At 50.4% G+C, this 26,415-nt stretch overlaps 2 protein-coding genes across 2 annotated transcripts; one reads left to right on the top strand and one right to left on the bottom strand.

Moving 5' to 3' along the window:
* Positions 1-604: 604 nt before the first annotated feature.
* Positions 605-13,965, bottom strand: PIDD1 (p53-induced death domain protein 1). Its single transcript, XM_083839566.1, is given in 16 exon segments — positions 605-1,204; positions 1,911-2,116; positions 3,233-3,340; positions 3,765-3,883; positions 5,003-5,126; positions 6,333-6,483; positions 7,019-7,154; positions 7,533-7,610; positions 7,613-7,664; positions 8,285-8,464; positions 8,775-8,903; positions 9,398-9,599; positions 9,805-9,859; positions 10,733-10,936; positions 11,663-12,076; positions 13,540-13,965. Coding segments are annotated over 16 exon segments (2,661 nt in total). The 5' UTR covers positions 13,805-13,965; the 3' UTR covers positions 605-966.
* Positions 13,966-17,285: 3,320 nt separating this feature from the next.
* RPLP2 (ribosomal protein lateral stalk subunit P2) lies at positions 17,286-21,942 on the top strand. Its single transcript, XM_083839604.1, has 5 exons — positions 17,286-17,444; positions 17,764-17,887; positions 19,747-19,795; positions 21,301-21,399; positions 21,825-21,942. The coding sequence occupies exons 2-5, from the start codon at positions 17,765-17,767 to the stop codon at positions 21,899-21,901; spliced, it is 348 nt and encodes a 115-aa protein (XP_083695730.1). The 5' UTR covers positions 17,286-17,444; position 17,764; the 3' UTR covers positions 21,902-21,942.
* Positions 21,943-26,415: the final 4,473 nt, after the last annotated feature.

Raw genomic sequence — 26,415 nt, 5'->3', positions numbered from 1 at the left:
GGCCAGACCAGTTTCTAAAATGCAAATTTATACCATGCTTTCACCAAGCTCTGCAAACTCCTTCACTAGTACACGGGCACATTTCACAAAGAGGATGTGAGGAATAACCCTTTGAAACTGCAAGGGAAATTTTACTTTCAGCCAAGTTAGAGTCTTTCCAAAACAGCGGGGCTATTGACTTTTACTTATTTGTAAAATAAAACTGGCACTCTATCAAAGACCACCAGTTTGTAGATCTCATCTAACAAGCCTGGCACGTGCGGGAGCCTAGGGACAGTGTGAAACGTCCTTACTTGCTCCAGAATAGCTTTTGGAGCCCCCCCAAAAAGGCTAGAAATTCTTTTCTTCTCTTTTCCTCACAAAGCCTTAGGTTTTGTTTTGGCCTTGAGGGAACCAGAAGAGATTTGGCAGAAAACAGTAAACATTCTCATGGGGAATACAGCTCACATTTTCGTGTGAGCAATGCACGTAATGGACAGAAACAGCTGAACAGTCCCCACTGCACCATTTGACTTCACACCATGATTGCACCTCCACTTTCTCACCAAGCACCGGAGCACACACAGACCTACTGGCAAATGCTCACACCCTGTTTTTCCAGCAGAAGACAGTTTCAGATATATATGTAAAATCAGTATTAATTAACTGAAGGCTACTTTAGCCACTACTCAACTGGCAGACACTTCAGGCTCTGAACTTCTTCCTGTTCCTGAAACCTAAAGCTCAAGGTTGAGAAGTACAGGAGGGGCTCATAAATGCACTGTGAACTGCCTGGCCACTACGGATTTCCACCAGCAGAAGTGGCGTGCGGGTATAGACCCAACAGAGCTCGGCAGTCTGCTCACAACTGAATCAACGGCCAACTCCTCAGGAAGACACTGGCCCTCAGGGAGCAGCCCTAAGGCGCTGTCACCCCAGGGACACAGAGGGAGCCCCCATACGAAGCCTGCTCCTTTCTGCCAGGTGCTACATTGTGGCTGTTGCAGAGTCCTCGGTGCTGCTCTCCTGCTCCAAGCCCACCCGGCGGATGGACTCCCTGTATTTCTGCCGCCCCAGCTCAATGATGCTTTCCACCTCGTCAGCGATGTCCTGGCGGCCACTCTCTTTCATGGCTTTGATCAGCTTGCTCACGCAGTCAGGATCCTCGGAGTTTTGCTGAGCCCACGAGAAGAGCATGTCCAGGATCTGCTTATCGAGGTCCTCTCTGAAGAAAGGTAAAAGTGCAGAAGTAACCAAGACACTCTCCTGGCTGGCAACCCAAAGAGGCCTTACCTGAGTCCAAGCCCAGACCTGGAGCCCCATAAGAAGTCATCCAGACACAAACAAAGCCCTCAGTAGGGCTGCCTTTTACCCACCCACCACACAGCAGTTGTAGTTCCTGCACTAAAATCTCCCCAGAATATCTTTCCCTAACAGAAATTTCAAATTAAAGAGGTAATTTTTTCTTAATGTAAATTCCCCACAGGAACAGTAGTTTGGTCATAACAAGCCCCACTCTCTCAACGTTTTGGTCAGACCGCATGTCCTACAACATGCCACAAGACCTTTTTGAATACAGATATTCACAATTAATGCCATGGACATTAATTGTTGGAGATGGAGTCATTGTTGGAGATGGAGTCTGGCCGGGAATGCAGATCACAGAACAAAACAGGAATGTCACGCAACTGAACTACAAAGCTCATCGAGTTGGTTATTTCTGAATTTTGCTTTTCAAACATTAAGCTTTGTTTTACAACAGCAAGAGGAAATAATCAGTTTTCCATAAAAAAAGTTATGAGAACTGTTACTCAACCCATCTTTTATCCAGCGAAACAATTCCAGTGGGGAAAACTTTCCACCAGCCAGGCATCCGTTCATACTATTGCACTGCAGCTGCCCGTGCTGTTGCTCACTGGGTCCCCACTTACCTGTTGTTGTACCCTATGCGCTCAATCTGCTGATAGGTCAAGCCCAAGTTCAGGCCGATGGTCTGCCAGTCGGCTCCCACGCGCCTGGCGATGCTCAGCAGGTTTGCCTGAGTCAGGTAGCCCGTCTCAGCATTGCCCAGGTTCAGGGGAGAGAAGGAGAAACCGTTCTGGGGACTGGGGTTCTCACCCCAGCGGGGTTTCAGCCTCTGTGTCATAGAGAAGAGAGAAGGGGAACCTGCTAAATACATTGGTTTCTGTGTGTGTCTGGCCATCCAGCCTCCACACGTAAATTTTTTTCCTCCTAAGGAGGGAAGATCTTAACTTGAGGCTGAAGAGACGGATATAAGAAGCAATGAGCACTCACACTGGCAGTGACCAGCAATGCTCAGTGCTTCTGAAAAGTACCAAATCATAATGCTTGCAGTCACAGCTCACACTGGAAACTTTCTTTCTTGTCTTTACAGAGCGCTTTTTGGTGAACCATCTCCCCAGACTGTATTTGCCTGGTCAGTAGGAAAGCACTTGGTCTAGATTCCCAGCTGAGGTTGTATGTGTCAAAAAAGGATGAGAGATCACGGCACACGATCCAAAGGGAAGCATTCAGACTACACAGGTATTTATTGCTTTAAGCTTCTCCAAAAAGCAATTAAATTCTGTAAGATAAAGTGGCTCTCTCACTGGCCTTTTAAGCCAGTAGCTCACACCGGAATACTTAGGCCCAACACCTGTAACTACCTCATCCTAGACCTTTTTTTTTGGCTGCCAGTATGAGCTGGGTGACTAAGAAATTTAAAACCAAAGCAGACACTTCCCTTAGTCACAGCAAGCTTCCTCCTCCTCCACAGCCCTCATTTATTTGAAGGATCCACCCTCTCTGACCACCTCCAGTGCCTGCGCTATGCCGGTGAGATCAGCATGAGAGATGGAGACTCACTCACGTTTCTCTTTTGGGAAGTTCTCATGGGGAGCGGGAAATCTCCACCATGACATGCAAAAAGCACACGGGAGATTTCGGTGCACATCTGATAGGACTCTGGCCCAAGAAGATTCATGGAATTGTGTCTGGCTGTGTTTCAGCGATCTGTCACCATAACCCTGCCCTACGCTTCGTTTACAGAAAGCTAACACCCTTCCTTTACACACACACAAAGCTCTTAAAAGGAAGAGAAGACGCTTTCCTTTCTTTCATGTAGCTGGTCAGTGATTTTCTGCAGTCGTTCATTGCATCCATTATCATGGTGGAAGACAAAATTAGCTGAGCAGAAAGGCCCTGCTCTTCCCCCACCTAGATTAACTTTTCTGCAGGAGACAGGATAACTCACAGGCAGTTTGATTGGCAAAGTAGCGAGCCAGAGGGAGTCTGGTCCTTTCCTCCTCCTGCTGGCCTCTTCAGGGATGCTCTCGGGAACTGCCCCTCGGTAGAAAGAGACCTTAGCAAACAGAAAGCACGCAGTGAGACTCAGATTCAAGCACAGGAGGCAAACCTATTTGCAGTATGAGTTTTCTGTCTGGGAAAGAATTAATTCAGCATTTCTCACCCATCCTCAGTCCATAAACTGCCCAATTAAGTGTGACTGGGAGGGACACTGGGGTTCTGCCATAAAGGCTGGACTCTGCCAACACCCTGGGAGTTAATGGCAGGAATGTAAAGGCAGAGACCTATTCTGATGAGTGATCCTTCCAGACTCTACTCTTCGTGTGTTCAGGGGTTAGTCAGCGAAATGCAAAGCCAAGGGAAAGAGGGGAGGAAAAGAGTCATGCCCAGTGCTCAAGAGATTATCATGCAGAGCGCTGTAAAAGCAATGATGATGATGAAGGAGGAGGAAACAAAAAGTCAGTGTCACTGTTGCTCACCTGGCCTTTTACAGCTTGGCCCTTCCTGTCTACAGGGGAAGTCACATAGATTTCCTTCATGTTCTTCAAGTGGGAGTAAAAAATAAACGAGAGACGTCCATCCACACAGTCAGGGCGATCTGTGTCAGAGAAGCAGCAAACACTCAACTTGTGCAGGAAGTGTGCACCTTTTCAAGCCTGGGCAACAGCCCACCACCACTGGCAGCCTCCATGCTACCATACTCCTTCTACTCGGGCCTGAAAGAACTGTAACCCTCCTTTCCTCGCTGGGAAAGCAGAAAACTGGCTGTGGAGCAAGCAGGTCCTACAGGTGAGAAAGAAGAATGGCCACAAGGTGGAGGCCAAGCTCAAGAATGGAAGGCAAGGGGAGGCGAGGTGTTCAGATGGAGTCAGGTCTATCTTTCCCCCAAAACCCCCTGGAGGGTAGAATCAGCTGCAAGAGCATTCTGTAACGCACAATAACTGGTCATCTATCTCTTCACAGCACCTGTGGTGGGTGCGGAAATAGGAATGGAGCTAAAGGGAAAAATATAATCAGCTACTACAATCATACATGTAATTCTCTTGGAACTAAGTTAGAGTCCAGCTTAAATTAGGATAGATTCTGGCCTCATTGACTCAGTGCATTTTATTACTCTTGATGCAGTTGCACTTAATTTACACCAGTGAAACTGATCTGTGCATTCAGGTTGTGCAGGATGTGGCTTAGTTTGCAGCTGGAACATGTCCAGACATAGATGAGCATAAAACATGAGGGTCTTGCTCCCCCTTGAGATATACATTAAATATGGCAATGGGAATTTTCTGCTCTGGATTGTTTCAGAAATATCCTCTCCAAAAAGCCTCTTTTACATAAGTTCACCTAGAAATGGACAACATGAGTTAGATCACCCTGGGCATTCCAGTGCACTGCCTGAGATGCCAGGAAAGGGGCATAACTGGCTGCAGAAGCAGATCAGTCACAGAATAAGCCCTTGTGGATATTGCCCTTTGCAGGCTGCAGCAGCATGACAGGAAATGAAAGCCTGCAAACAGCATTTTTATAGGGAAAAGCAGACACAAAGGTTGGGTGACCAGAGAATGTGACAGGTTCAGCGTCCAGGGGCTGTAAGCGGTGGGCGAGCAGTGCTCTGGAAACAGAGAGGTGCACCAAGGAGGAGTACAGCCCCCAAAAAAACAGGCCTGGGACGAGGGAAGCAGAAGAGGTAGGAGCAGAAGGGAGCCCAGTGCTACCATACCCATATCAATGCTGATGCCTCGCTCAAAAGCTGCAAAGAACTGCTCTCCTTCAAACATCTCCACCATGTCGGATGGCTCAGGTCCTCGGTAGCGGTCCTGCAGCTTCTTCAACACTGGGTCAACCTGGCAAGGTGACAACACAGGGCCCCATGTTTGGTCTGACACAAAAGTCTGTCCCCAGAGTTGTGTCCCTACACCCACAATGTTCCTCTCACCCACCTTCGATAGGGAAAGTCCATCTTCCACTGAAAGGATGCAAACAAATGAACAAACACCCACACCCTATGTCCCAGACACAATCACGACCGAAAAAGAAGTGGTGCTCTGGGTTTCATGGCTTCCTTATTTCTCAACTAAAGAGAAGTCCTCTGTGGGCTAACAATGATAGGCCAAAGCTGCCATTAAAAAAGGGTTATCAGCACCTGCTCTTTTTTTAACAGGTCAGTAACCTTCAAAGACAGGGATTTACTCACTACCTTTTCCTCCTTGTAGTATGCCATTAAAAAACATTTTCTCTGCAAAAAGCCACATGTCACAAGAACACAGCAGAGGGGGCACCAGAAAACTCATTTTGGCATTGCAGCCTGGAATAACAGTGTAAGACCTGGGGTCTCAGAGGCAGTGCATGCGTTAAGCTAGAGCTGAGGTGTCTGTTTTTCTTTATATTTGTAACAGTAAACCTTCTCTCTTACCCCAAGACTACCCCTGGCAGGAAAGCAGACACTCAGCACTCTGATCTCACTGTGAGTGCCATTGCTGCCTTCCCTGGAAGCAGAATTTTAGTCCAGGATCTGAGATACAACCCTTACAGATTTTCTTTCCACGGGTCATTACAATACAGGAGAACAAATAAAGGAAAAAGAAGCAACCAGGTCAGAGGATTATGCAGAGACTCGGATATGCAGGCCAGTTCTGGCAGTCTGATCAAATAATCCTTGGCTCACTGAGCTGCACTGTCTGTCAAGGTACAAGTTCTCCAAACACAGATGCACATTTATTTTGCTAACATCTGAAGCAACACAGCAGAGGGCTGATAGCCTGCATGTACCAGGCCAGTCACTGTGGCTCAGCTGAGTTTAACAGTACAGTCCTCCAGGTTCGCAGGGGAGAAAACAACTGCATGGCATCCACCACTGCATAGAATGAGTTTTCCCTCTTCCCCCAGATCCCAGTGAGCTGGTTTCACACTACCAACGCCGTGTGGTGACAGCATACTCCTGTCATGACCCTGGAGCAGTGAACGAGACCATCTGGCACGCTGTTGCCCTTAAACCCTACAAAGAGAGGCCCAGGGAGCTCAGGAGCAAGGCAATGCAACCCATACCAGACCTTGTGCTTGGGGAGACACTGCAGCAGGACTTGCTCGGGGTCCTTCTTCCTCTGCAGAGCAATGAAGTTCACCTGGTACATGCGCAACCGCTCATAGACCTTCTTGGCAATGCCTCCAATGTAGGTCTTGGTGGTATACCACAGCCAGTACCTGGCACACAAGGGATTAAGAAAAAGGAGGGATCCTGTCTAAGAAGAGAGGCAGGCATCATGTCCACGAGAGGCAGGTACTCAGACCGGGAGGGAAGGATAATATTTAAAGTGAGGGAGGCTGAGGCTAGTGAGGAAGAAAAGGAGAACTTGGGAGCTGAGGGGAGTGTGGTCTGGAAAGCTGTAGCGGAAAGACTACAGATTCAAAGGGGAAAGGCACTAAATGGAATGCATTTCCTCTGAGGACACCCTGCTTGCAAATCTGACTGGACTTCTCTGCATTACAAGACAAGAAGAGGGGCTGAGAGCATTGTGAGGAGAGTAGAAACACAAGCTTTGCTCCAGTGAACCTGCGCAATAGGCCAAAGGATCTGGGTTAGTATCAGCAGGTAAAAAATGATGGGTAAAGTGCTAAGCTGGGCCTGACTTACAAAAGGAAAGACAAATAGGTAGGACTAATTGCATGACCCCTGCCTGGGCTGTGGGAAAAGCAAGGCGGAGAAACATCTTTTCCTCAGGACTAATCCTGCACTTACCAGGAGAAGTGGGTGACTTCAAACACTGCATAGAGGTGGGTGAATTCCAGCACCACCTGGCTCGTAATGTCTTCCCAGGTTTGGCCCTGCACATCCCCACGGAGCAGATGCAGCCTTGACCGATCCAAGTTTAACCCTAATAACAACGATCAAGATATTGTATGCGGCAGAAGACTTTAATGTGAGGTGGATATATGCATCTCCCTCGCTGCCTTTATTCATGGCTTTACATACCCAACCAGAGGTTTGAGTGATTTACTTTTTATAAGTGCCACATTAAGACTCATGCCCTTCTCTTGAGCGTCCAGGACTGAGCCTTGGTCAAAGAGCAGCAATAAAAAGATGAGGCTGTCTGAATACTTCTAGGATATTCTAGCAGAATATGCAGCCTTAAACTGAGAGTGTGCTGATCTCCAGCAACACAGACTCACTGCTCGATTCCCATCATCAATAGCTTGCCACTTGCCTTTTTCCACACACAACTTCTCTTTGCCGGTTTTGGGAATAAACTGACCTGTGACCCCGAAGGGGAGGGGGAGCTGAATTCTCACAGGCCTGAGAAAATCCACCAGGGAGTCCTGGGAGAGGCAGAGCACCCCGCGTCAGCCGTGAGTTCCGCTATCTCTTCTGCAGAGACCGGCAGCACCTGGATGTGGAGCGCAGCGCGGTGAGCCGAGCAGTCAGGCACCCAAATTCCCTCACCTCCTGCTCAGTACCCCTAGCACTCAGTAAGCAAACGCAGCTCTCGGCTCAGGACGCGGTGGGAAATGGAAGCACAGTGATCTTTGGCTGAAGTTTGCCCTAATACTGCAAGCTGGGACAGACCAAGCTATTACAGTAGCATTTAGCAGCACCCACCAGCTTTACAGGGCAATTAATTTTAGTGGGACTGCTCTAAGATTAGATCTGCATAAATAATTCCCCCAAACCTTGCTTGCTGAGCTGTTCTGCCAGGCTTGGTGTGTTCTGTAATGGAACAAGAGGCAAAGGCTTCCCTTCGTGGCAGCTACCTGCTGACCTGCTGCAGGGAGCACTGGCAGAGCTGCAAGGAAACCCCCTTTCCCCCCCAGGGCAGCCTGGAGCACAGCCCATCCTGCAGGCAGGGAAACTGAGGCAGAAAGCGATCAGAGACGGGTCAGCCCACGAAGCGCCCATGTCAGACACGAATTGCTCTAGGGCAGACGCCTCTTCTTCTGTTTTGCCCCTTGGCACGGGTCAGCGGCTGCACCAGGGCTTACTGGGGCGCGTTTTCTCCAGCAGGCGTACCTGGAGTTTGACGTTGCGAGTCTCCTCCGTGACGCCAGGAGGGAAGGTCACTTTGATGTTTGGATCCACGCTGGAAAAGAGCAAGGTCCCCTCTGTGGGCACTTGGCATTCATTTTGCACAAGTCGAGACACAACAAGGAACCAGGAGAAGTGAAGGACACGACAGTGAGCCACGTGCTTCTGTAACAGAAGACAGAGAAGAAGAGAGAACATATACAACACAATACAATAAGGGCAGGAAAAAAAGAGACAGCAACACCTGAGCATATCAGAGTATTAGGACAGGGATGGAGCATGGCATGCAGCAAGTCATCACCTTCAGGACATACACCTCCGTGACAGCAGAACCTTAGAGCTGAAATCCACTCCATTTTACCACTTTTTTTTTTTTACCACATTTCAGCCACTTGAATGCTGAAACTCATGGCTTGATAAAACCAAAGAGAGGAAGAGGAGCAATGTGTGTCACTGCTCATTCCAACCTGCTTACCTTTGATTTTGTCTCCTGCTCCACTTGTGTTCTCAGATCACTCCAGCTGTGCCCACTGAAGGTCCGAACAACCACCTCACGCTGGTGGAGGCTTTGCGGGGAGGCATACGGCATCCAGATCTGCACCTCCTAGCACAGAAGCAGTAAGGCACCAACAGAAAGGATAAAATCGGGCCTAGCTGTGCTCTGTGGCTTCCTGCACAGGGAAGAAGGGGAGGCAAAGCACAGCCTGTATGCAGGGAGTAGGGCAGGAGCTGGGCATCTGCTCCATCCTGCAGCCTCAAGAGAGGTGACAGGAGACATCAGGTGTGCTGTGACTGCAGGGGAAGTCCAGCAGCTTATGGGCAGAAACGACAAAGCAACTTCTCTGGTGAGGTGCTGTCAGCCATGACAGGGCTGGTGGCGTGTTAACCAGCTTGAATGAAAACCACACACTTTTGGGGGAGGATGTGAACCATTCTCCTTGCAGACTAAGGGCAAATGCTGAAACAGCACCACTCTTCTGGCGGAGAAAACGGGTTGTGAGTGGGGAAGGTTATATTATTGGGAAGTCCCTCCCAAAAGACTCCGCCAAGCTACGGCAGAGGCAGACTGCTGAGCGGGCAGCTTGGCTGTGCCCTCACCTGCTGGAATTTGACCCCGTGAGGCTGCAGCTCCAGGACCCTGCTCAGCAGGACATCGTGGTGTCTCAGCTTCACCCACCGAGGGTCTGGCTCCAGGGTTCGGAAGTCGATCCGCACAGGGTCAGAGGCAGCCCCCGGTGGAAAGTAGAAACGGATGCCACAGGCCAGGATCACTTCGCAGCCTTCAGAAGTCACAGTAAAGCTTCCAGAAGAAATACATGGATGTATGACACCCTGCAATGACTTCAACCCTCCAAAAATTCAGCAGAAGACTCTCCCACCTTGTGTACGACTGGCCTAGTGAGGCATTACGCTCCCCATGCACACGCACAGTAGCTACCATGCACAGTCTTGTCTGGGGCCTTGTTACACTACTGTAAAGTAAGTTCTTAATAAGAGAAGCTTACCTGTCCTCTCCTGATGCGAGGAACAGTCTTTGCAGCTCTGTGGCACTGGATCCCTCTGCAGCAGTAAGGTTTGGTTAGGTTATTTACATCAGAGTAGGCAGGAAAGGTTGCATTTACCTTTCAGTTTTGGCTGAATCCTAATCTGACAGAAGCTGCCAAAGGAACCCTGCTCACACTGTGGTGGGCTTCAGATCTGGCAGCAGGAGCAGGAGGATGGGAAGAAGCCTAGGGGTCCCCAGACACACTGGAAATGCTGGCTCTCTCCCCCAGAAAAAAAAAAAAAAAAAAAAACTCAGGAGCTAGAAAAGCTTCCCCTCTACCAGTCCTGCAGCTCTCAGGGCCATCCGTGGTCGATCACCCAGGGCCACCCGCTGGAATCGGTGCTCGGTCTTGTGAGCGTGGGCACCACTGGGAAACCCTGCTCAGATTCCTGTTCATCCATTAGCTTTCAGACGGTGAATCTTTCAGAGAAAGAGCTGCTGCTCTGAAGCCTGGGAGCAGGGGGACAGCAGGAGCTAACTACAGCAGAAGCACCTCTGATTGCCTCCTCTGCTTCTAGCACGAGCCACCACGGCCTGAAGGTCATGCAGCACATCCAAGAAGTGGTGTCCTCCTTTGCTAAAGAGGCCAGACCACTTTAGGGCCCCACCTGATCTGTTTCTTGTGAATCCCATTTTCACTTCCACTGTAAAATGTTCCCAAAGAGTGAGCCTGGCAGGCCCGCTTCCAGGGACCTCTGAGCCCTTCAGAAAAGGCTCGGAGTCCTAAAACCAGACTGCCTGTACCTTTACAACCTCATAATTACACCAGACAAATAAATACTGATCTGATTGCCCCCTGCTTCCCTTCCCTAATCCAAATCCATTCACACCACGCTGGGCCAAGCGAGGGGACGGCTGGGCAGAACATGCAGAAGCCCTGCAATTACCGGCCTGCGGGGGCAGCTCCGTTTCTCCTAAGGGGTTGCCTCGGAGGTGCACGAAAGGCAAGGTCTGGATCTCGGGGGGGATGGCACGGAGGCAGTTGTTCTGCAGATCGAGCCTGGACAAGTTGGGCAGTCTGGCGAGTGACGCGGGGACTGTCACCAGGAGATTGCTGTGGAGATGCAGCCGCTGCAGAGACTTCAAATTGCCTGCAGGTTACAACAAGCAGTGACTCCCCAGCCGGGCTGTTAATTGCGTTGCAATCAGCTCTCACCATGCACACACGCACACGCTCCTGCCCTCCAGCACCGGGTCTCCACTCGCCTCCCGTGAGCGCAAAAGGGGAAAGGCACAATAGCTCTGCCTATCTTTAGTCCCCAAAATAAAGGGGCTAGTGAACGGGCAGAGAGGCAGCGCAGCCTGCTCTGTCCTGTGCTTTACAGCACCCGGCTTTGAGCCGCTTCTGCACCAGCATCAACGACAACCCCTGGGCACAACGAGAGGAGTCGAGGGCAGAGCTGTGGGAAGCTGGGGGCTGGAATTCAGAACCTGGCTCCGCAGAGTGCTCTGCACCAGGCAGCCTGATTTCACGCCCAGCTTTGCTTCCCCTTTAAGCCCCAGTTTTACTGTTTCCAGTCCTGGATGCTTCCCAAAAGCAGCAAGGGCAGACCCTCAGCTGCTGCAAATTGCATGTAAATCTGAGGAGCCTTTCTGAACCACAGAGCAGAAAGCATGGTCCGTAGTCATTAATGCCCACAGGGAGTGACTGAACCAAGTATGTCTCTTCTGGTTATCCCTCCCATTTTGGCTCTTTTGGGGAATGGGCAGTTCCTGCCAGCAGCTCTGGGGACAGAGAGCAAGGGCCTCAGGGCTCCTAGCCTGACCAAAAGCTCAGCAGACCCACGTTGTTCTCACTCTCCTGAGGAAACACATACCTACGGAGTCTGGGATGCTCGACAACAGATTCCCAGAAAGATCCAGTTGTGTGCAGCTGTGCAGATTTCCAACCTCTTCAGGGAGGACTTCCAAGGCATTTTCTGAAAGATCCAGGTCCTTCAGCGCTGCCAGGTCCCCAATGCTCTGAGGTAAGTCCTTCAGCTGATTTTTCATAGCGGAGAAGAAAGTCAGCTTGCTGAGGGAGCCGAAGTCCTCGGGGAGCGCCACCAGGCTGTTGTGGCTCACCAAGAGCACACGGAGGCTGGGGAGGCGAGGGATGCAGCTGGGCAAGGCGGAGAGGCTATTGAAGCTGAGATCCAGGTGGGTGAGGCACCTCAGGCTCCCAATGTCTGGTGGCAAGCTTGTCAGGGAGCCGTGCCGACACGAGCCAAACTCGTCCCTGGCATGGCCACCTAGGTGCGGAGGGAAGCGGAGGAAGAGGTCAGTGTGCTGCAGGGATACTCCACACATCTACCACCCCTCGGGAGGGTGGCCCGTCCCTCTCCAAGCCTCCCACTCTTCTCCCCCACCACCACCGTTGGACACCACACACCACTGCAGGGATGGAGGAGACCTTCCCGACCCTCCGGGCTCTGCCTGTGCTGCTGGGGATGAACAGCCCCAAGGAATGAGACCTGCCCTTGCGAGACAGGGGAGCGGTTGTGGAAAAGCAGTGAAAATGTGGCAAAAAGCAGGTCATCCAGTATTGCGCAGGCCAGGTGACAGCACAGAGAGAGAAGGGCACAGGTCCTGCCCCAGCTTGTGACACCCAAAGTGGAGAAGGGTTGCACCCAGGACAAATAAGTTGAGCACACACAAGCAAATTTCCAGAACTCTCCGTTTCTTCTCCTTCCACTCTGGTCTGCTTGTAAGCACATGCAGCAGAGGGCACCAGACATTTGTTGTGCTGCATAATGGTAAAAAATATAAACAAACAAACAGACACCCTGCACTTCACACAGAAGAAAAGCTTAGTTGAACTGTTTTATTGCACTTGAGGATGCTCAGAGTATGCATAAAGCTCACAAAACAATTCTCCGAAAATGCATTGCCATTATCCTCACCTTACGGAAGGGGGAAAGACAAATGAAATTATTTGTACGAGATTTTATGGGTAGTCTGTGGCAGGCGTAGAAATGACCCTCATTCTTTAAAGTTTTCAGCTGAAAACCCTGAATTTTGGCTGCAAACCCACTCTTTTCTATACCGTGCTTTTAAAATGTCACCTCCCAAAGGTGAAATGATTCAGTCAGATACAGAAATTATATCATTCATATGGAGAGCCTCCTACAGTAATGAGATAAGGAAGTCAGGAACTGAGATAATATTCAGCCGTGTAACTGTTATTACAGAATGCCGAATGGCAGGCACTCTGGGTCTTGCTTTTGATAAAACGTCGAGCAGCCTCTTCTGGTCTGTGCCGAACCCTGCTAAACCTCCGCTCCCTGACACAATGCAAGGATTAAGCTAAGACTGATTCAGAATGACCTGCCGCAAAGGCAGCTCATTATACTTCCAAAAATGAAAGGGGAGCTGGACATTTATCAAAAAATCAAGCGTCTTTCAATCCCTCTCTCCTTATATAACTTTTCCAAAAAAATGCTCTTCTTCTAGAGGATGGGTAAAGAAAATGTTGCAGCGTCAGCCTCACCAGACCCAAAAACTGGTCCCCACGCAGCCGTAGGGGGAAAGGAAGGAAACAGGAGTCTGGAAGCTGATTCTTGTTGAAATCAGCATGCAGCTCGGAGCAAGGCTAAGAGCCGAAGCTGTTGTACAGGGCACTAGAACTCAAAAGCCCCAGAGGCAGTTTGTCCTGCCGATGTGGAGAGAAGGCAAAAACAAAACGCAAACCTAGGCGATGGGTCCAGGAACTCACCTTTGAGCACCAGGGACTTGAGGTGCTTCAGACGAGGCAGGATGCCCAGCGCGGCGCCAAGGAGGCGATCGTTGCTGCTGAGCCGCAGGAACTCCACCTGCACCACCTCTCCCCGCCGCCCCTCGAAGAGCTGCAGGAGCCGGCGGCAGCCGTCGGGGTACACGTCCAGATTGAGCCTGTTGTCCGCCAGGCAGGAGTCGGCGAGCGTAGGAGCCCCCGAAGCCCCCTCCCCACGCTCGTCCCCGAGCCCCGGCAGCTCTGCCATCTTCTGCGTCTTGTCCACGGGGTCCGGACATGCTCCGACTTGCCGCGCAGGCAGGCACCGGCGGCACCGCGAGGCAGCCGGGGTGAGGAAGAGGAGGGAGGACGGCTCTGAAAGGGAACGCGAGTGCACGGTGAAGGCCTCCGGCCCCAGCGCAGGGGGGCTGGAAACAGTTTATAACCACAGCAACGGGGCAGGAGGGATTACAGACGTGGTACTGAAAGCTTTGTGGGCAGCGGGGACAGAAACGCAGGTGACAGACACTGCGGAGGCTTCTCCCTCCCAGTGAAAGCCTCCGAGTTTCCCCAGCCAGCACCTGTGACTTCAGGGAATGGAGGAAACATCCGTTATTCCCACTATCCCCCAGAATGAGCAGTAATAGGAACATTAAAAGACATAACCATAAGTGCCTATGCTCGATGTAGATTTCAAAGTGCCTTAGCAGGGAGGTCAGGAGCTTTACAAGCACAGGGGAAAAGCGGGGCAGGGAAAGCTGAGCCAGCAGCAGCGCCCCACAGCCCGGGCCAGCGCGTTGCTCACAGGCTGCCACCAACCCCCAGCGAACCCGGTTGTGAAACTGGTTGCCAGCGGTTTGAAAACGGAGATGAAAACGGGCAAAGGGCAGTGGAGCAGACGTGGCAGGGCCGGGGAGAGGGGGCTATAAAAGGCCCGGCTGTGGCAGGGGGGCACTGCGCTGCGCAGCGGGACCGGGGCTCGCGCGGGGCTGCCTCCGCACGGCTGCTCTCACCAGCACCCTCCTCTTCTAGGGAGAAAGGGGGAAAATATGCTGAGAAAGGTTTGATGCTTAAGGAGCAGAGGTATGAGATCTGAGCGCATTAATCGCTCCTCTGCCGCCTTGGTGCCCTCATCCTTTGGGACTTCCAGAATGGGCACACTGAGAGCGCAAAGATGGGCGCAGGCACTTCCTTTGTTTTTATACCAAGTTACCGACTTCTAAGTCTCCCATTAACTGTTATTTCCACTTCCTTTGTCTTTTGCAACTCCTCCTGAGCTTGGTAATTGCAGTGGCTTACGATGCAAACATCAGATCTTTTAAAACCCTGCCGCTGCTGAATAGGTGAATAAATGTTTTGTTTGAGTGAGGGGTGCAGAGCTACAAAAACCTTTGAGCAGCTTTAACATCTGTGGGCAGCAGAAGCAAGCCAGAGTCCCTGCAGCACCCCAAACGCGCTCCTTTTTACCCTTCAAGGGTGGGACACGGCAGGACTGGTGCTCTCCAGCACAGCCAGCTCCATGAAGGAGCAGGCACCTTATGGGCACATAAGGACGTGAAGAAAGAGCAAATGGAAATGACTGCTTTAGTAAAAAAGTAAGTATTTTTTACTAATAACGGTAGGCAACACATACACAGACCTCACAGCTCTCTTACAGACAGGTGTGAGAGAAAAGACAGCTTTGTAAAGCGGCTGATGGTGAAGAGAAAAGAGGCCTTAGAGCCTGCAAACACAGCCCCACGCGTCCGCACGGGACAGGGGCAGGCACGCTTGTGCACAAGCACACAGGCACGCACGTGTGCACACAGAATGGTGCACGCACACCCGCTCGCCCCAGGCTATCCTCACCCGCCCTGCGCCAGCTCCGGCAGCCCCAGGACCCCCCAACCCACACCCTGCAGGGCCCCGAGCCCCCCGGGCCCCCAGCGGTTCCCCCAGCTGAGAGGCCAGGCCGAAGGCGCTGTGTGTCCCGCTGAGCACGCCCGCGCTCGTCTCACCCCTGCGCCCCGTCCCTGGCACACAAAACCCGCGTCCCAAAAGCCCGGCCACCCTTGTGTGGCTCGGCCAAGCCCGGCACGGCTCGGCTCAGCCCCGGCACTTCCTGCAAAGTTTGCTCCGAGCCCTGCTGCTGCCGGGGCGGGCCGAGCCGGAGGAGGTGCCGGATGCAGCAGGGCGAGGGGCAGGCGGCTCTGGGGATGCAAGCGGGAGGCTGGATGCAGCCCAACACCGCAGTCGGGGCCCACGTGGCTCCGCTTTGCGATACAGCTGTGCCAAAACGCAAGCCTGCAGGGAAACTGCAGCTGGGGGGTTGCGGTGCTTGTTGTGCTCTTCATGTCGTTGTCCGTAAGGACAGGTTTCCAGCTGGCGTCTCAACACTGCAGGGCTGCTGCGAGATGCCCCGCAAGAAGCCAAGTCCCCACGCTCCAGCGCCTCTTTCTGAAGCTGAACACAAGCTGTGCGGTGCCCTGCGGGAAAACTGCTCTCCCCAGGGGAGTAAGTGCCCCGCATGCCAGCTGCGGTGCTATTTAATTCACTAGGCAGCAGCGCATTTTGATTTATCAGACAGCTCCCAGCACTTCTTGAGCTGTAAAGCTGGGAGCCTGGCAGCGCCAGAACTACCAGAAGGATGTGATAGTTATCCTCTTTAATATCTGTATATCCTCTTTGATATCTTTATTGGTGACTTGGATGAGGAAACTGAGTGTGCCCCCAGTAGGTTTGCAGATGACACCAAGCTGGGGGCAGTGTCGATCTGCCGGAGGGTAGGAAGGCCCCTCAGAGGGACCTGGGCAGGATGGGTCGATGGGCAGAGGCCAACGGGATGAGGTTCAACATGGCCAAGTGCCGGGTCCCGAACTTTGGCCACACCAACCCCATGCAGTGCTACAGGCTTGGGGCAGAGCGGCTGCAAAGCTGTGCAGGGGGAAAGGATCTGGGGGTGCTGGTTGATGCTCGCCTGAACACGAGCCAGCAGTGTGCCCAGGTGGCCAAGAAGACCAGTGGCATCCTGGCTTGTGTCAGGACTAGTGCAGCCAGCAGGGCCAGGGAAGTGATCGTCCCCCTGTACTCGGCTCTGGTGAGGCCGCACCTCGAGTGCTGTGTTCAGCTTTGGGCCCCTCACTACAAGAAGGACACCGAGGCCCTGGAGCGTGTCCAGAGCAGGGCTGTGAAGCTGGTGAAGGGCCTGGGACACAAGTCCTGTGAGGAGCGGCTGAGGGAACTGGGGTTGTTTAGTCTGGGGAAGAGGAGGCTCAGGGCAGACCTCATTGCTCTCTGCAACTGCCTGAGAGGAAGGTGTGGGGAGCTGGGGGTCGGCCTCCTCTCGCAGATAACCAGTGACAGGACTAGAGAGAAAGGCCTCAAGTTGCGCCAGGGGAGGTTCAGGCTGGAAATGAGGAGACATTTCTTCTCAGAAAGAGCAGTCAGGCATTGGGACGGGTTGCCCAGGGAGGAGGTGGAGTCACCGTCCCTGTGGGTGTCCAAGGAGAGGTTGGACGTGGTGCTGGGGGACATGGTTTGGTGGGTGACACTGGTGGCAGGGGGAGGGCAGGACCCGGTGGTTTGGAGGTGTCTGTGACCACTGCCGGCGGTGACACGCACACTGTGAGCACCGACCCCCCACACGCACCCTGGGGGGGGGGCCCTCAGCGTCCCCTCAGCGCCCGCCCCGGGAGGGGGGGTGCGCAACCCGCCGTGCCCCCGAGCGCTCTGCGCATGCGCCTCCACCCTCCCTCGCCTCACCGCCCGCGCCCCTGCATTGGCTATTCCCCGCTTCCCTCCGGCCTGGCCCAATGGCAGCGCGCCTTGTTGAGGGGTGACGGGAAGAAGGCGTCGCCGAGGGGCCGCCTTTTCCCTTTCTCCGCCGGGCTGCAGCGGCGAGCGCACGTCCCGGGTCCCGCTCCCGCAAAGTGAGCGCGGGGCTGCCCCGGCCCCCCCCGGGGCCCCGCGGCAATGGACGCGCCCGGCTGGGCCCGGCTGGCGGCCGCGGGGGGCTGGGGCGGGGCCTGGGCGAGTCCACTCGGGGCGCGGGGGGGGGGGGGGCGATGGCGGCGGCGGCGGCCATGTGCGCCTGGGCCTGCCGGGGGGGAGGTCGAGGGGAGGTGGAAGCGCGGCCTCCGGTGCGTTGCGTTTAAATAGGTGGGGGAGAAACAAGTACCGGGGGGGGGAAGGGGGGCGTGTATGGGGCGCTTGCCCGAGTTCGGCGCGTTAAGGCTGTGCGTGTTGCAGGATGCGTTACGTCGCGGCCTACCTGCTCGCCGTCCTCGGCGGCAACGAGGCGCCCACGTCCAAGGACCTGAAGAAGATCCTCGACAGCGTCGGCATCGAGACGGACGATGAGCGCCTGAACAAGGTGGTGTTGCCTTCTCCTTTCGGAGACGCGTAGCTGCGCCCCGGCAGCCCCTTCGGCTTGCGGCGTTACCGCCTTCTGTAGTTTGTCCTCGTTGTGTCAGCCGCAACTAGGTGGGCCTTGAGGGCCCTTCCAGGCCGCTGACTCTGGTCAAACCCTGGAGCTGCTCCCTGGTCTTTAGTACCCTTGTGTTTCCCTTGCTGTCAATAGGGTCTGCCTTTTTTTTTGGGATCTCACAGATAATCACATGCGTGATTTCCAAAGCACTGCTTAGCTACTCAGAGCTGCTTTGTGCAACATTTCTGTAGAAGCCTGGCTTTCTGGTTTAACTTCTGTCATCTGGAAGTGCCTCTGTCAGTTGTTGATGCCTTCTGACTATTAAATCTAATAACGTTCGGTGGGGTAGCAGCTACAGATACGTATTTACTGAAAGCTTGTTCTATTCTGACATAAGGTGTAGCTTGCACTTAAGCATTTAATTTTGGCTCTTGGTCAATTTATGATTGAAAGTGAACACTTCCGAAGGCCTGGTACGCAGCAATAAATCCTTACTTAGCGTGCTGCAAGGAAGCTTTTGTACCTTCACCAGGAAACATGGGTAAATTTTAACGTGGACAATAGAGATCTTCAATAATATGTAGGGAAACTTTAGAAATAAATGCTGGAATGATTATGTTGAAAAATAGTCTTTTTAAGAGGGTGTCTTACTGGGAATGTTTGTTGTGATGTAGCAGACTTCCAGCCCTTGGGGAATGAAGAAGAAATGGCCGTGGGGGTGGCTGGGGGAAGTCTTAGCATCTGCCCTGTACATCCGTGTGGTGTTTCTGGAGAGATGGAGGAAGAACAGTTACTCTCCCAGCTGGAAACTGTTTTTCCATTGGCCCAACCCAGTGACGAGTTGAATCAGCCAAGAGCATCCTTACACGGTTAGGGATATCGGCTTGAACTTGTGGCACTCCTGCGAAACATCAGGGCCTTCAGCCTCGGCCTGCTTACATCTCTTTAATCCTTCTATGAACTCGTTGGGTTCTCTGATCTCCATTATCTAGAAAGCATCTTTGAAATTTGTGTTGATCATGATTAATTTATTCTGTTTGCGCTGGCTGTATCTCTTGCGAGTGCAGATCTAGTGGAGTCTTAAAAGCACCCTGTAGATGAAGAAAGTGTACAGGCACGGCATTTGGCAGGCTGCACGCTGCATCAGCAGAAGGTGCACACTGAAAACCTCCCTTCGCTGACTGCAGCGTTCAGCGCTGACCCCTAATGCAGGAACTCACTAGGAGGATCTGTGGCATACTCCTTTTTTTATTACAAGTATTTGCATGCTTTAGCAACTTGTATTTTTCGTGTGTTGCTTTCCTCATCCCTGCTTATACAACGGCGGTAGTAAATCTGGAGTTGGGACTCTGTGTCCTAAGGATACAGTAACCAGCGTGGCTCTAACATTTGGTAATGCTAGGAACAGGACCCTGCGGTTGCTGGTTTGGTGCCCAGTGCCTCAGAGGCTCCCCGTGGACGTTAAGCAAGAGATGCTAACAGTCCCTCAGCGACTAACACCCCGTTAGTGGGGTTTCCCAGCTGGCTCCACCACGTCTGTGTATCCTGCCTTTTGTAAGGCCCGTGGATTCGTTACGAATTTATCGTAACAGATTTCACGAAAAGGCTTTTACAGAAAAATAGGAAAGATGTAGATGGAGTTCTTGTTTCAGTGTCCTCTTCCTTCCCCTGAGAAATAAGGAATGTGGGAGCTGTGCGAGCAGCAGGATGGAGGCGTTGCGTGTTGTGATTAATCAGTGCTTGTTTAAATGTAGCTCGTACTCATGCTGTTTTGAAGCTATTAACATTTTAAATCTAATTTACAGGTTATTAGTGAGCTGAATGGAAAAAACATCGAGGATGTCATTGCTCAGGGTAAGTACACTCTCTGAGTGTCACAGATAATTGCCTCTGATACTTCAGGAACTTGAGAGCACAGAATTGCCGCCAACTCCCCGCTTATTCATCGGTTTCCTCGTGCAGTTGAGGACTTCCATGCTGGATCCCTGTCGAAATGGCTGAAATCCAGCAGGTCCATTCTAATTCCTCGCAGGTTGGTGCCAGTACCTGCTGGGTTTCGCTTGTGGACCACATTAAACTGGAAGACTTAAATGTGTCTGAGCTTACTGGTAGTTTGCTCGTGACGTAGTTTTCTGGACATGCTGAATGAAGAAGGAATTAGCTCTCCTTCCATACTCTTATAATACATTTTCTTTGCGTTTACCCACTTGTTAAACACTAATTATGTAAAATAGGAAGAAGAGACTGTTAAATGTAATTAAGTGCCAATTGACTTTAAAGGCACAGTTACACCCTCAGTGATTAACGCAAGCATCTCCAGCGCGGCTCTCTGCCGGAGCTCCCCACGTCTGGCACTTCCTTTTCGTGAAGGCAGGACTCTGGGCGCTGACTCTGTGCTCTTACCTGCTGGCTCGCACTGAAGCTGGGACTTACAACATTGCTTGACTGTGTCAGAGGGCTAAAATAACGCAGAGCTGAGGTAGTGCAAAGGTCTTGATATAACTGACTTCTATTTTTGCAAATACTTAGGCACAAGGGAACTCTTAGGCATATATTGGCTTAAAGGTTGCCAGCACTTTGCCTGGCGTCGCTGTTTTGAGTGGTAACAGGACATTTCTGTCCGTGTGGTCTGAAGGCCTAAGAGAGCCATTATGCGTGTGCTTACAACACATTTAAGGTCTCTCTTTATGTAAGGCTTTTTCTTAAAATAAATTGTTTTCCTAGAACATATTGACATGTATATGAAACATGTTTGTTTACTTGGCAAGCTTATTAGAGCTTGAAGTAACAAGGAATTATTTAGAAATGGATTCCCAGAAATTGGAATACAGGCAAATGTACTGTGTACGTGACCTCTGAGTGCCAAGGGAGCCTTGGTATGTGACAAGCAGATGCCAGAGAGCTCGCTAACGTGCTGAAGACGAGCGTAAATCAGAAGTGAGTTTGCCAATCTCAGAGGAGACGCAATAGGTTTCATAGGGTGTTGGAAAATTTGGTTAAAATGCTGTACTCTTTGCCATAAATGTCTTCTCCCCTGTTTGGCCCCAGTCATGCCCTCGGTTTTCTGTACCCTTTAAAAAAAAAAAAGACTACTTGTGTGTTTGAGGGGGGGACTGTATACAGCACAAAGCTTATTAATGGGCTGATGTTGGGTAAGCTTTCATTAGGGATTATTTTTGTGAGGTTTCTTTGTTAGTTTATACTTTCTTACAGGTGCAGCTTCATGCTCCTCTCATTAACGGTGACCGTTCGGTCTGTGATCTGCAACCTAATTTTTCTTGCACTCATTTTTTTTTCCTCTTCTTGCCTGCCTGTGCTTACGATGAGCATTTAAATCCTTTCTCTTCTGTCCCATTCAGGCAATGGCAAGCTTGCCAGCATGCCAGCTGGGGGAGCTGTGGCAGTCTCTGCTGGAGGGGTCTCTGCTGCTCCTGCTGCAGGTGCTGCCCCTGCTGCCGGTGAGTATGGATGGAGAGGGGTTGTTACAGGGCGGCTCCCTTTTCCCTGTTAAAATTCTAGTGCTGAAGTCCAAATTTCAAGGTCTTCCCACTTTGGCAATTTGCTGTGTGATTGAAATGTGAACTAAAAGGTTATTTTTGCCATGGGCAATGAGAAATGTTGGCTCTCTTTTATTCAGCTTAAGTTTGTTCTGTCTTAGAACTGAAAATCAGACAGGCTTTACTGTGTAAAGGGCATCCCCTTGGTATCAGTGTCTGTGTCCCTGCACTGTTTGTATTTCCCTGTTGGAAGGGGATGGCAGTTGTGAAGGTGAACTGTGGAGGCTGAAGTACCACTAACGTGGAAGCTGAGAACACCAAAATGTTGCTTGAAAGTCTCTGCAAAAATACAAATACTGACCATTGTCTTGTCTTCTCTTCTTCAGCTGAGGAGAAGAAAGAAGAGAAGAAGGAGGAATCTGAAGAATCTGATGACGACATGGGATTTGGCCTATTTGATTAATTATTTGTTATACAGAAATTATTAAAACTGTTTGTTTTAAATGTTTTTTTGTTTATTATTATAACCACACAAATGCTACTGGATTCAGACAGCTGTGCTTTAAGTAGCTCTGACAAAGCTTTGGTTTTTGGTTGGACCAGATGATCTTGAAGGTCTTTTCCAGCCTTAATGATTCTATGTTTCTATGAATTTTATGAGCAAGCCATGGGACTTTACTCTCAAAGTAGTCAGAAATTGGTAAGCTTGTTTGAATGGGGATGCTTGGTTTTGGTACTCCTCCCATCTATTAAATAGTACGTGACAGCTGAATTTACCTGACACTAATTGAAATTCACCTCTGTACTATCGCTGTCTCAATTATTAAGGAAAGTCCTATCCAGCAATAAAAAAGTTTATTTGGGGGCATCTGTCTAATCAGTTCCACAATATACAAAACCATTTGGATGGAGAGCAAGTCTAAATTAGTCCAGCAATGTAATTTCAGAGTTAGTTATAATTTTTGTAAACATCTAAAACATCCCTGAGTTCATTGCTGCTTCAGATTTCCAGGATCCAGGCACAACAACAATAAAAAGCTTCTCTATACTTGGATTTCATGTGACATGCACAGGGTTAACACAGAACCTCTAACAAAAAACACGCTGCGTGTCCTGTTGTTCTTCTTGGCACCCCGAGATCAGTGCCAGGATGGTCTCTTCATGTTCAGTGTCTGTTCTGGTGGCAGCTGAAATGCCAGGACAGGAATCTCCTTGATGAGAATAAAAACCAAAACATTTTATGACGAAAGTAGTATTTTTGGAGAACTGAATGTGATCTCTGGTGTACCCAGAAGAATGTCAGCTTGGGAGGACAGTAAATGTTGCTTTTATAAACTGCCACATGCTAGGAAACTATTCCAGCAGGCAACTTCCAGTGACTTCTACAGCGGCACTTGGCTGTCGCCACGAGTAGGTAGCGTACATGTGATGATCTTCCCATGCCAAGTCTCCGCAGGTAGAGTCAGGAGAGGGACCCTGGAGCACTGCACTGTAAAGCTTTGCCAGCGTAATTAAGTTGTGGAAAAAAAAAAAGGCGCTAGCTGCTGCTGCTATGTTGGTTATGAGTCACTGGACAAAGCACGGCAAGTACTTCTGAGAGGGCAGATGGGTGAAATCCAAGTAGGAAAAACTATTTTATCTCCCTCTGGTGTACTGAGAGAAAACGCCCTTCACAGCAGCCAAGGGAGAGGGCAGTTGAAACTTTGATCCTCGGACCTCAAAATGGCTGTCACTTAAGCAACTAACCCTTCCTGACCTGTGCGTGCTGCAGGGAGGAATTACAGGAGGCAATGCCAATGTTTTTCATCCTCTGAAGTCCTAGTGTGGTGATTTGTGTGGTAGTAATGAAATTTGCTCGTGTTTGCTCAAGCTCTCTGTAAGAATGGCTGTGGTTTGATACTGGAAAGGGTGCAGGTATACCTGTGCTGCTTTCCTTGCCGATTTCTCCATTTCAGCTCACTGGGAAACAGCGGTTCCTGGCTGTGGTTTTACAGGGAGCGTCCCCCGACCTGCTTCCTTCCCCTTCTTGGCTGCTACGAGTGAATGTTTTTACGAGGAAGATCTGTGCCTGTCATCCCGCTCAGCGGGGTTTTTCCACGCACAAACTAATTTGTTTCAGTGGCACAGCTCTTCCGTGGGTTTTTGCTGTGCCCAGAGCTGCGGGATGACACTGAAGCCCGTCCTGCCAGGCACTGGCTACTGCAGTTAGCTACTGCAGCCGCCAGCTGCTTCGGAGAGGGGAGGAACCCTGGGAGGACGCCGGCTACACCCAGCCTAACTTCTTCCTTCCTCTTTGTCTTCTACTCCTTCTCCCTGTGACCGATCAGACCTCGACTGACAGACGCGATCTTGTGCTGCGTGTCCTACTATGACCTTTAAGCACCTTCCTGAAGGTGCATCGTTCTGATGAGAATTACTGCTCCTTCTGCTTTGAGGAGAGGGATCGTGCGAGGGAGAAAGCACTGAAAATACAGCATTTATTACACTGCCACAGAGAGGCCATATATTTTACTTAATACCCTGCAGGTTTTCTTTATGAAGCCCAGAGAATTTCTACTACTACAGTTCTCTGCCAGAATTGTCTACTCAGAGCTTTCACGCATTTTTCAGAATTTGATGCAACCTCTTGCATGGTGAACATCTCTTCCAAGTGCAAAATCAAAGCGTTTTAAGCTTTCTTCCCCTGTACCCAGTATGAGGGGGTTGTCACCTGATCGGTTTGTACACGAACCCGGTGTGCCTGGGAATCTGCTGCAGGCTTGTCTGGTGCTCTGGGCGGAGTTCAGCACTGATGATCTCAATGAGCTTCACCTACAAAGGAATTGGGACCCCTACTTGTGCTCTTTGGATGCTGTTTCAAGTTTTCAAGTGTCACTGTCTCCTTTTCAGGCTTATCAAATGGTTTCCAACGGCAGGGATAGCAGTGGGATAGATGTGCTGAATTCCAGGATGCTCTCAGAGAAAATGAGTGCCTGTAAAGACCTAGAGAGGTGGCCTAGTCTGTCCCCCTGCAGAATCAGTTTTAGAACAGATTTTTCCTGACTTCTTCAATATAGAAACCTCAAAGGTGTCGAAGGGAAAGGGAAGGACAACCTCGGGCCTGGAGGTTACACCGCTAACTGATTATTACTAAATTGATTGTAGGGGAGAGTGATGTAGTCATAGGCTTGACGTTGAAACACGTGAGCTTTCCTCGCTGGGACTGCTCCATCTCAGATCAGCCCTGTCTGAAAACCATTCCTTACATCCTTACAAACGCCACTGGCCAGGGAGTGTGACATGACATCTCCACTACTTGGAAAGCAGCGAGAACGTCCTGGACACAGCTGGGAAGTAATAAGCAACGGATCCCTGGGGGGCATTGTCAAATTAGCTGGTTTCACTCTTACTACTAAGGCCCAATTTTGCAAGCTGTTACATGCATCCCGAACGCAGTAGCTTTCACTTACGTAGAGCAGCGATACCTGAAGCAGCTTTCCTAGAAGGAAAAATCCAGTCCCCAGAGAGCAGGACAAACAGACTGCCCCATTGCATCAGGAGATGCTCCTGTTTGCCGTGGATTGGTCTGATACATCTCACAGGTGAGAAAAAGACATCAAAGTCAGGCTTGCCACTGACCTTCACAGCCTCTGGGGTTGGGCTTCATGACCAGTGCCCCAGTCCTGTGACCACAGGCCACAGTATTAAAGAAAGTAACATGCTGAAAACAACAATACAACAGACTCTCAGCTTCCACTTAAAATTATTAATTCCCTTTTGCCAACCAACAACCAAGGTCTTGCCTGAAAACAAAACAACACAACAGCAGCAAAGACTTTGCTTGTATGTAATTATCTCATACGTAGTATGTTATTATCTCAATCTACTGACTGCTCACAATTCAAAATTAGAAAAAAATAAACCAAAAAAAAACAAAACTAGAAAACCAATATGACAAATAGGAATTGCACGGGAAGTTTTCTCAGTTCTATCACAACATGTACGGGCAGGAATGAACTTGCAGTGTTCTGATAGGAGTTTAATACACAGGAAAATCTGCTTGACCTAGTTTGTTGCAGGATTATGAACATTTCTCTGGCTGTACTTTCTTACTGAGGAGAAAAAGATTAGTTTAGGGGGATAATTTATTTTGGAGGAAAACGCAGTTGCTTTTTGCCAGCTTGCTAGCACCAGTACCCAGGAAGTACTCAACAAGAGATTACTGCTTACAAGGCTTATTTCAATAACCCGTTTCAATAGTGCAGCAATAACCTCCTCAGACAGGTAACACTGAGAGGTAACCACTCGAGGCAGAGTGGTGTAAAAAACTAAGAATGAGACTGCTACTGAGAACTAAAGTGAAACTAACCTCATTATTGTCACAGCACTGTTTTGTTTTCCAAACACAGTAGGAACCTTATGTTTTGTGAAATGCTGACAAAAGAGGAAGCAATGTTAGCTTGAGAACAAAGCTGTTCTTGTGGTTGCCAGTGTTAAGGAGGTTTCTGCAAACAAGGTTCAGTTCAGCTTTAACACAGATTTCCTCTAAAGTCACAGACCAGTGACTAGTTGTCCAGCTGGACAGTTCTGAAAAGTACAAGACAATGTTTTCTTTGGATTTGTCCACATGGAAAACATCTTTCAGCATCCCCAGAAGAACAAGGTGAAAGCACTATGATTGTCTTGGTGCTGAGGGGTAAGAAGGGCCTTTAAGAGGGAGAAGGCTCAGGTGTCCCAATACTCACCTCTCCAGGTGGAGGAGGTGAGGGTTGACAAGGGTCATATAAAGATGCCCAACATAAGGGAGGAAGGAAATTGCAAGAACAAGTAGAGGTTTGAGAGGAAGTCAGAGAAGGAGGGTTATGAGGTATAAACAGGGAACCTAAGACCTTTGAAAGGCTGCTTCCAGTGGAAGAAACAGGAATGGGGCTACCTTGATGAATTTCACTAACATAATTAACAAAGCTCCTGTGGGGAGGAAGGCTTAGTCTGAGAGCT

The sequence above is a fragment of the Anser anser genome (assembly GCF_964211835.1).
Source record: "Anser anser genome assembly, chromosome: 5".
In the NCBI taxonomy this organism is placed as follows: domain Eukaryota; kingdom Metazoa; phylum Chordata; class Aves; order Anseriformes; family Anatidae; genus Anser; species Anser anser.
Note: the sequence above shows the minus strand (reverse complement) of the source record. Positions and strands in the feature narration are given on the sequence as shown.

Coding starts and splice junctions, on each gene's coding strand:
- RPLP2 (XM_083839604.1), top strand. CDS start 17,765: ATGCGTTACGTCGCGGCCTACCTGCTCGCCGTCCTCGGCGGCAACGAG. Junction 17,888..19,746: donor ACGATGAGCGCCTGAACAAG/GTGGTGTTGCCT, acceptor TCTAATTTACAG/GTTATTAGTGAGCTGAATGG. Junction 19,796..21,300: donor CGAGGATGTCATTGCTCAGG/GTAAGTACACTC, acceptor TGTCCCATTCAG/GCAATGGCAAGCTTGCCAGC.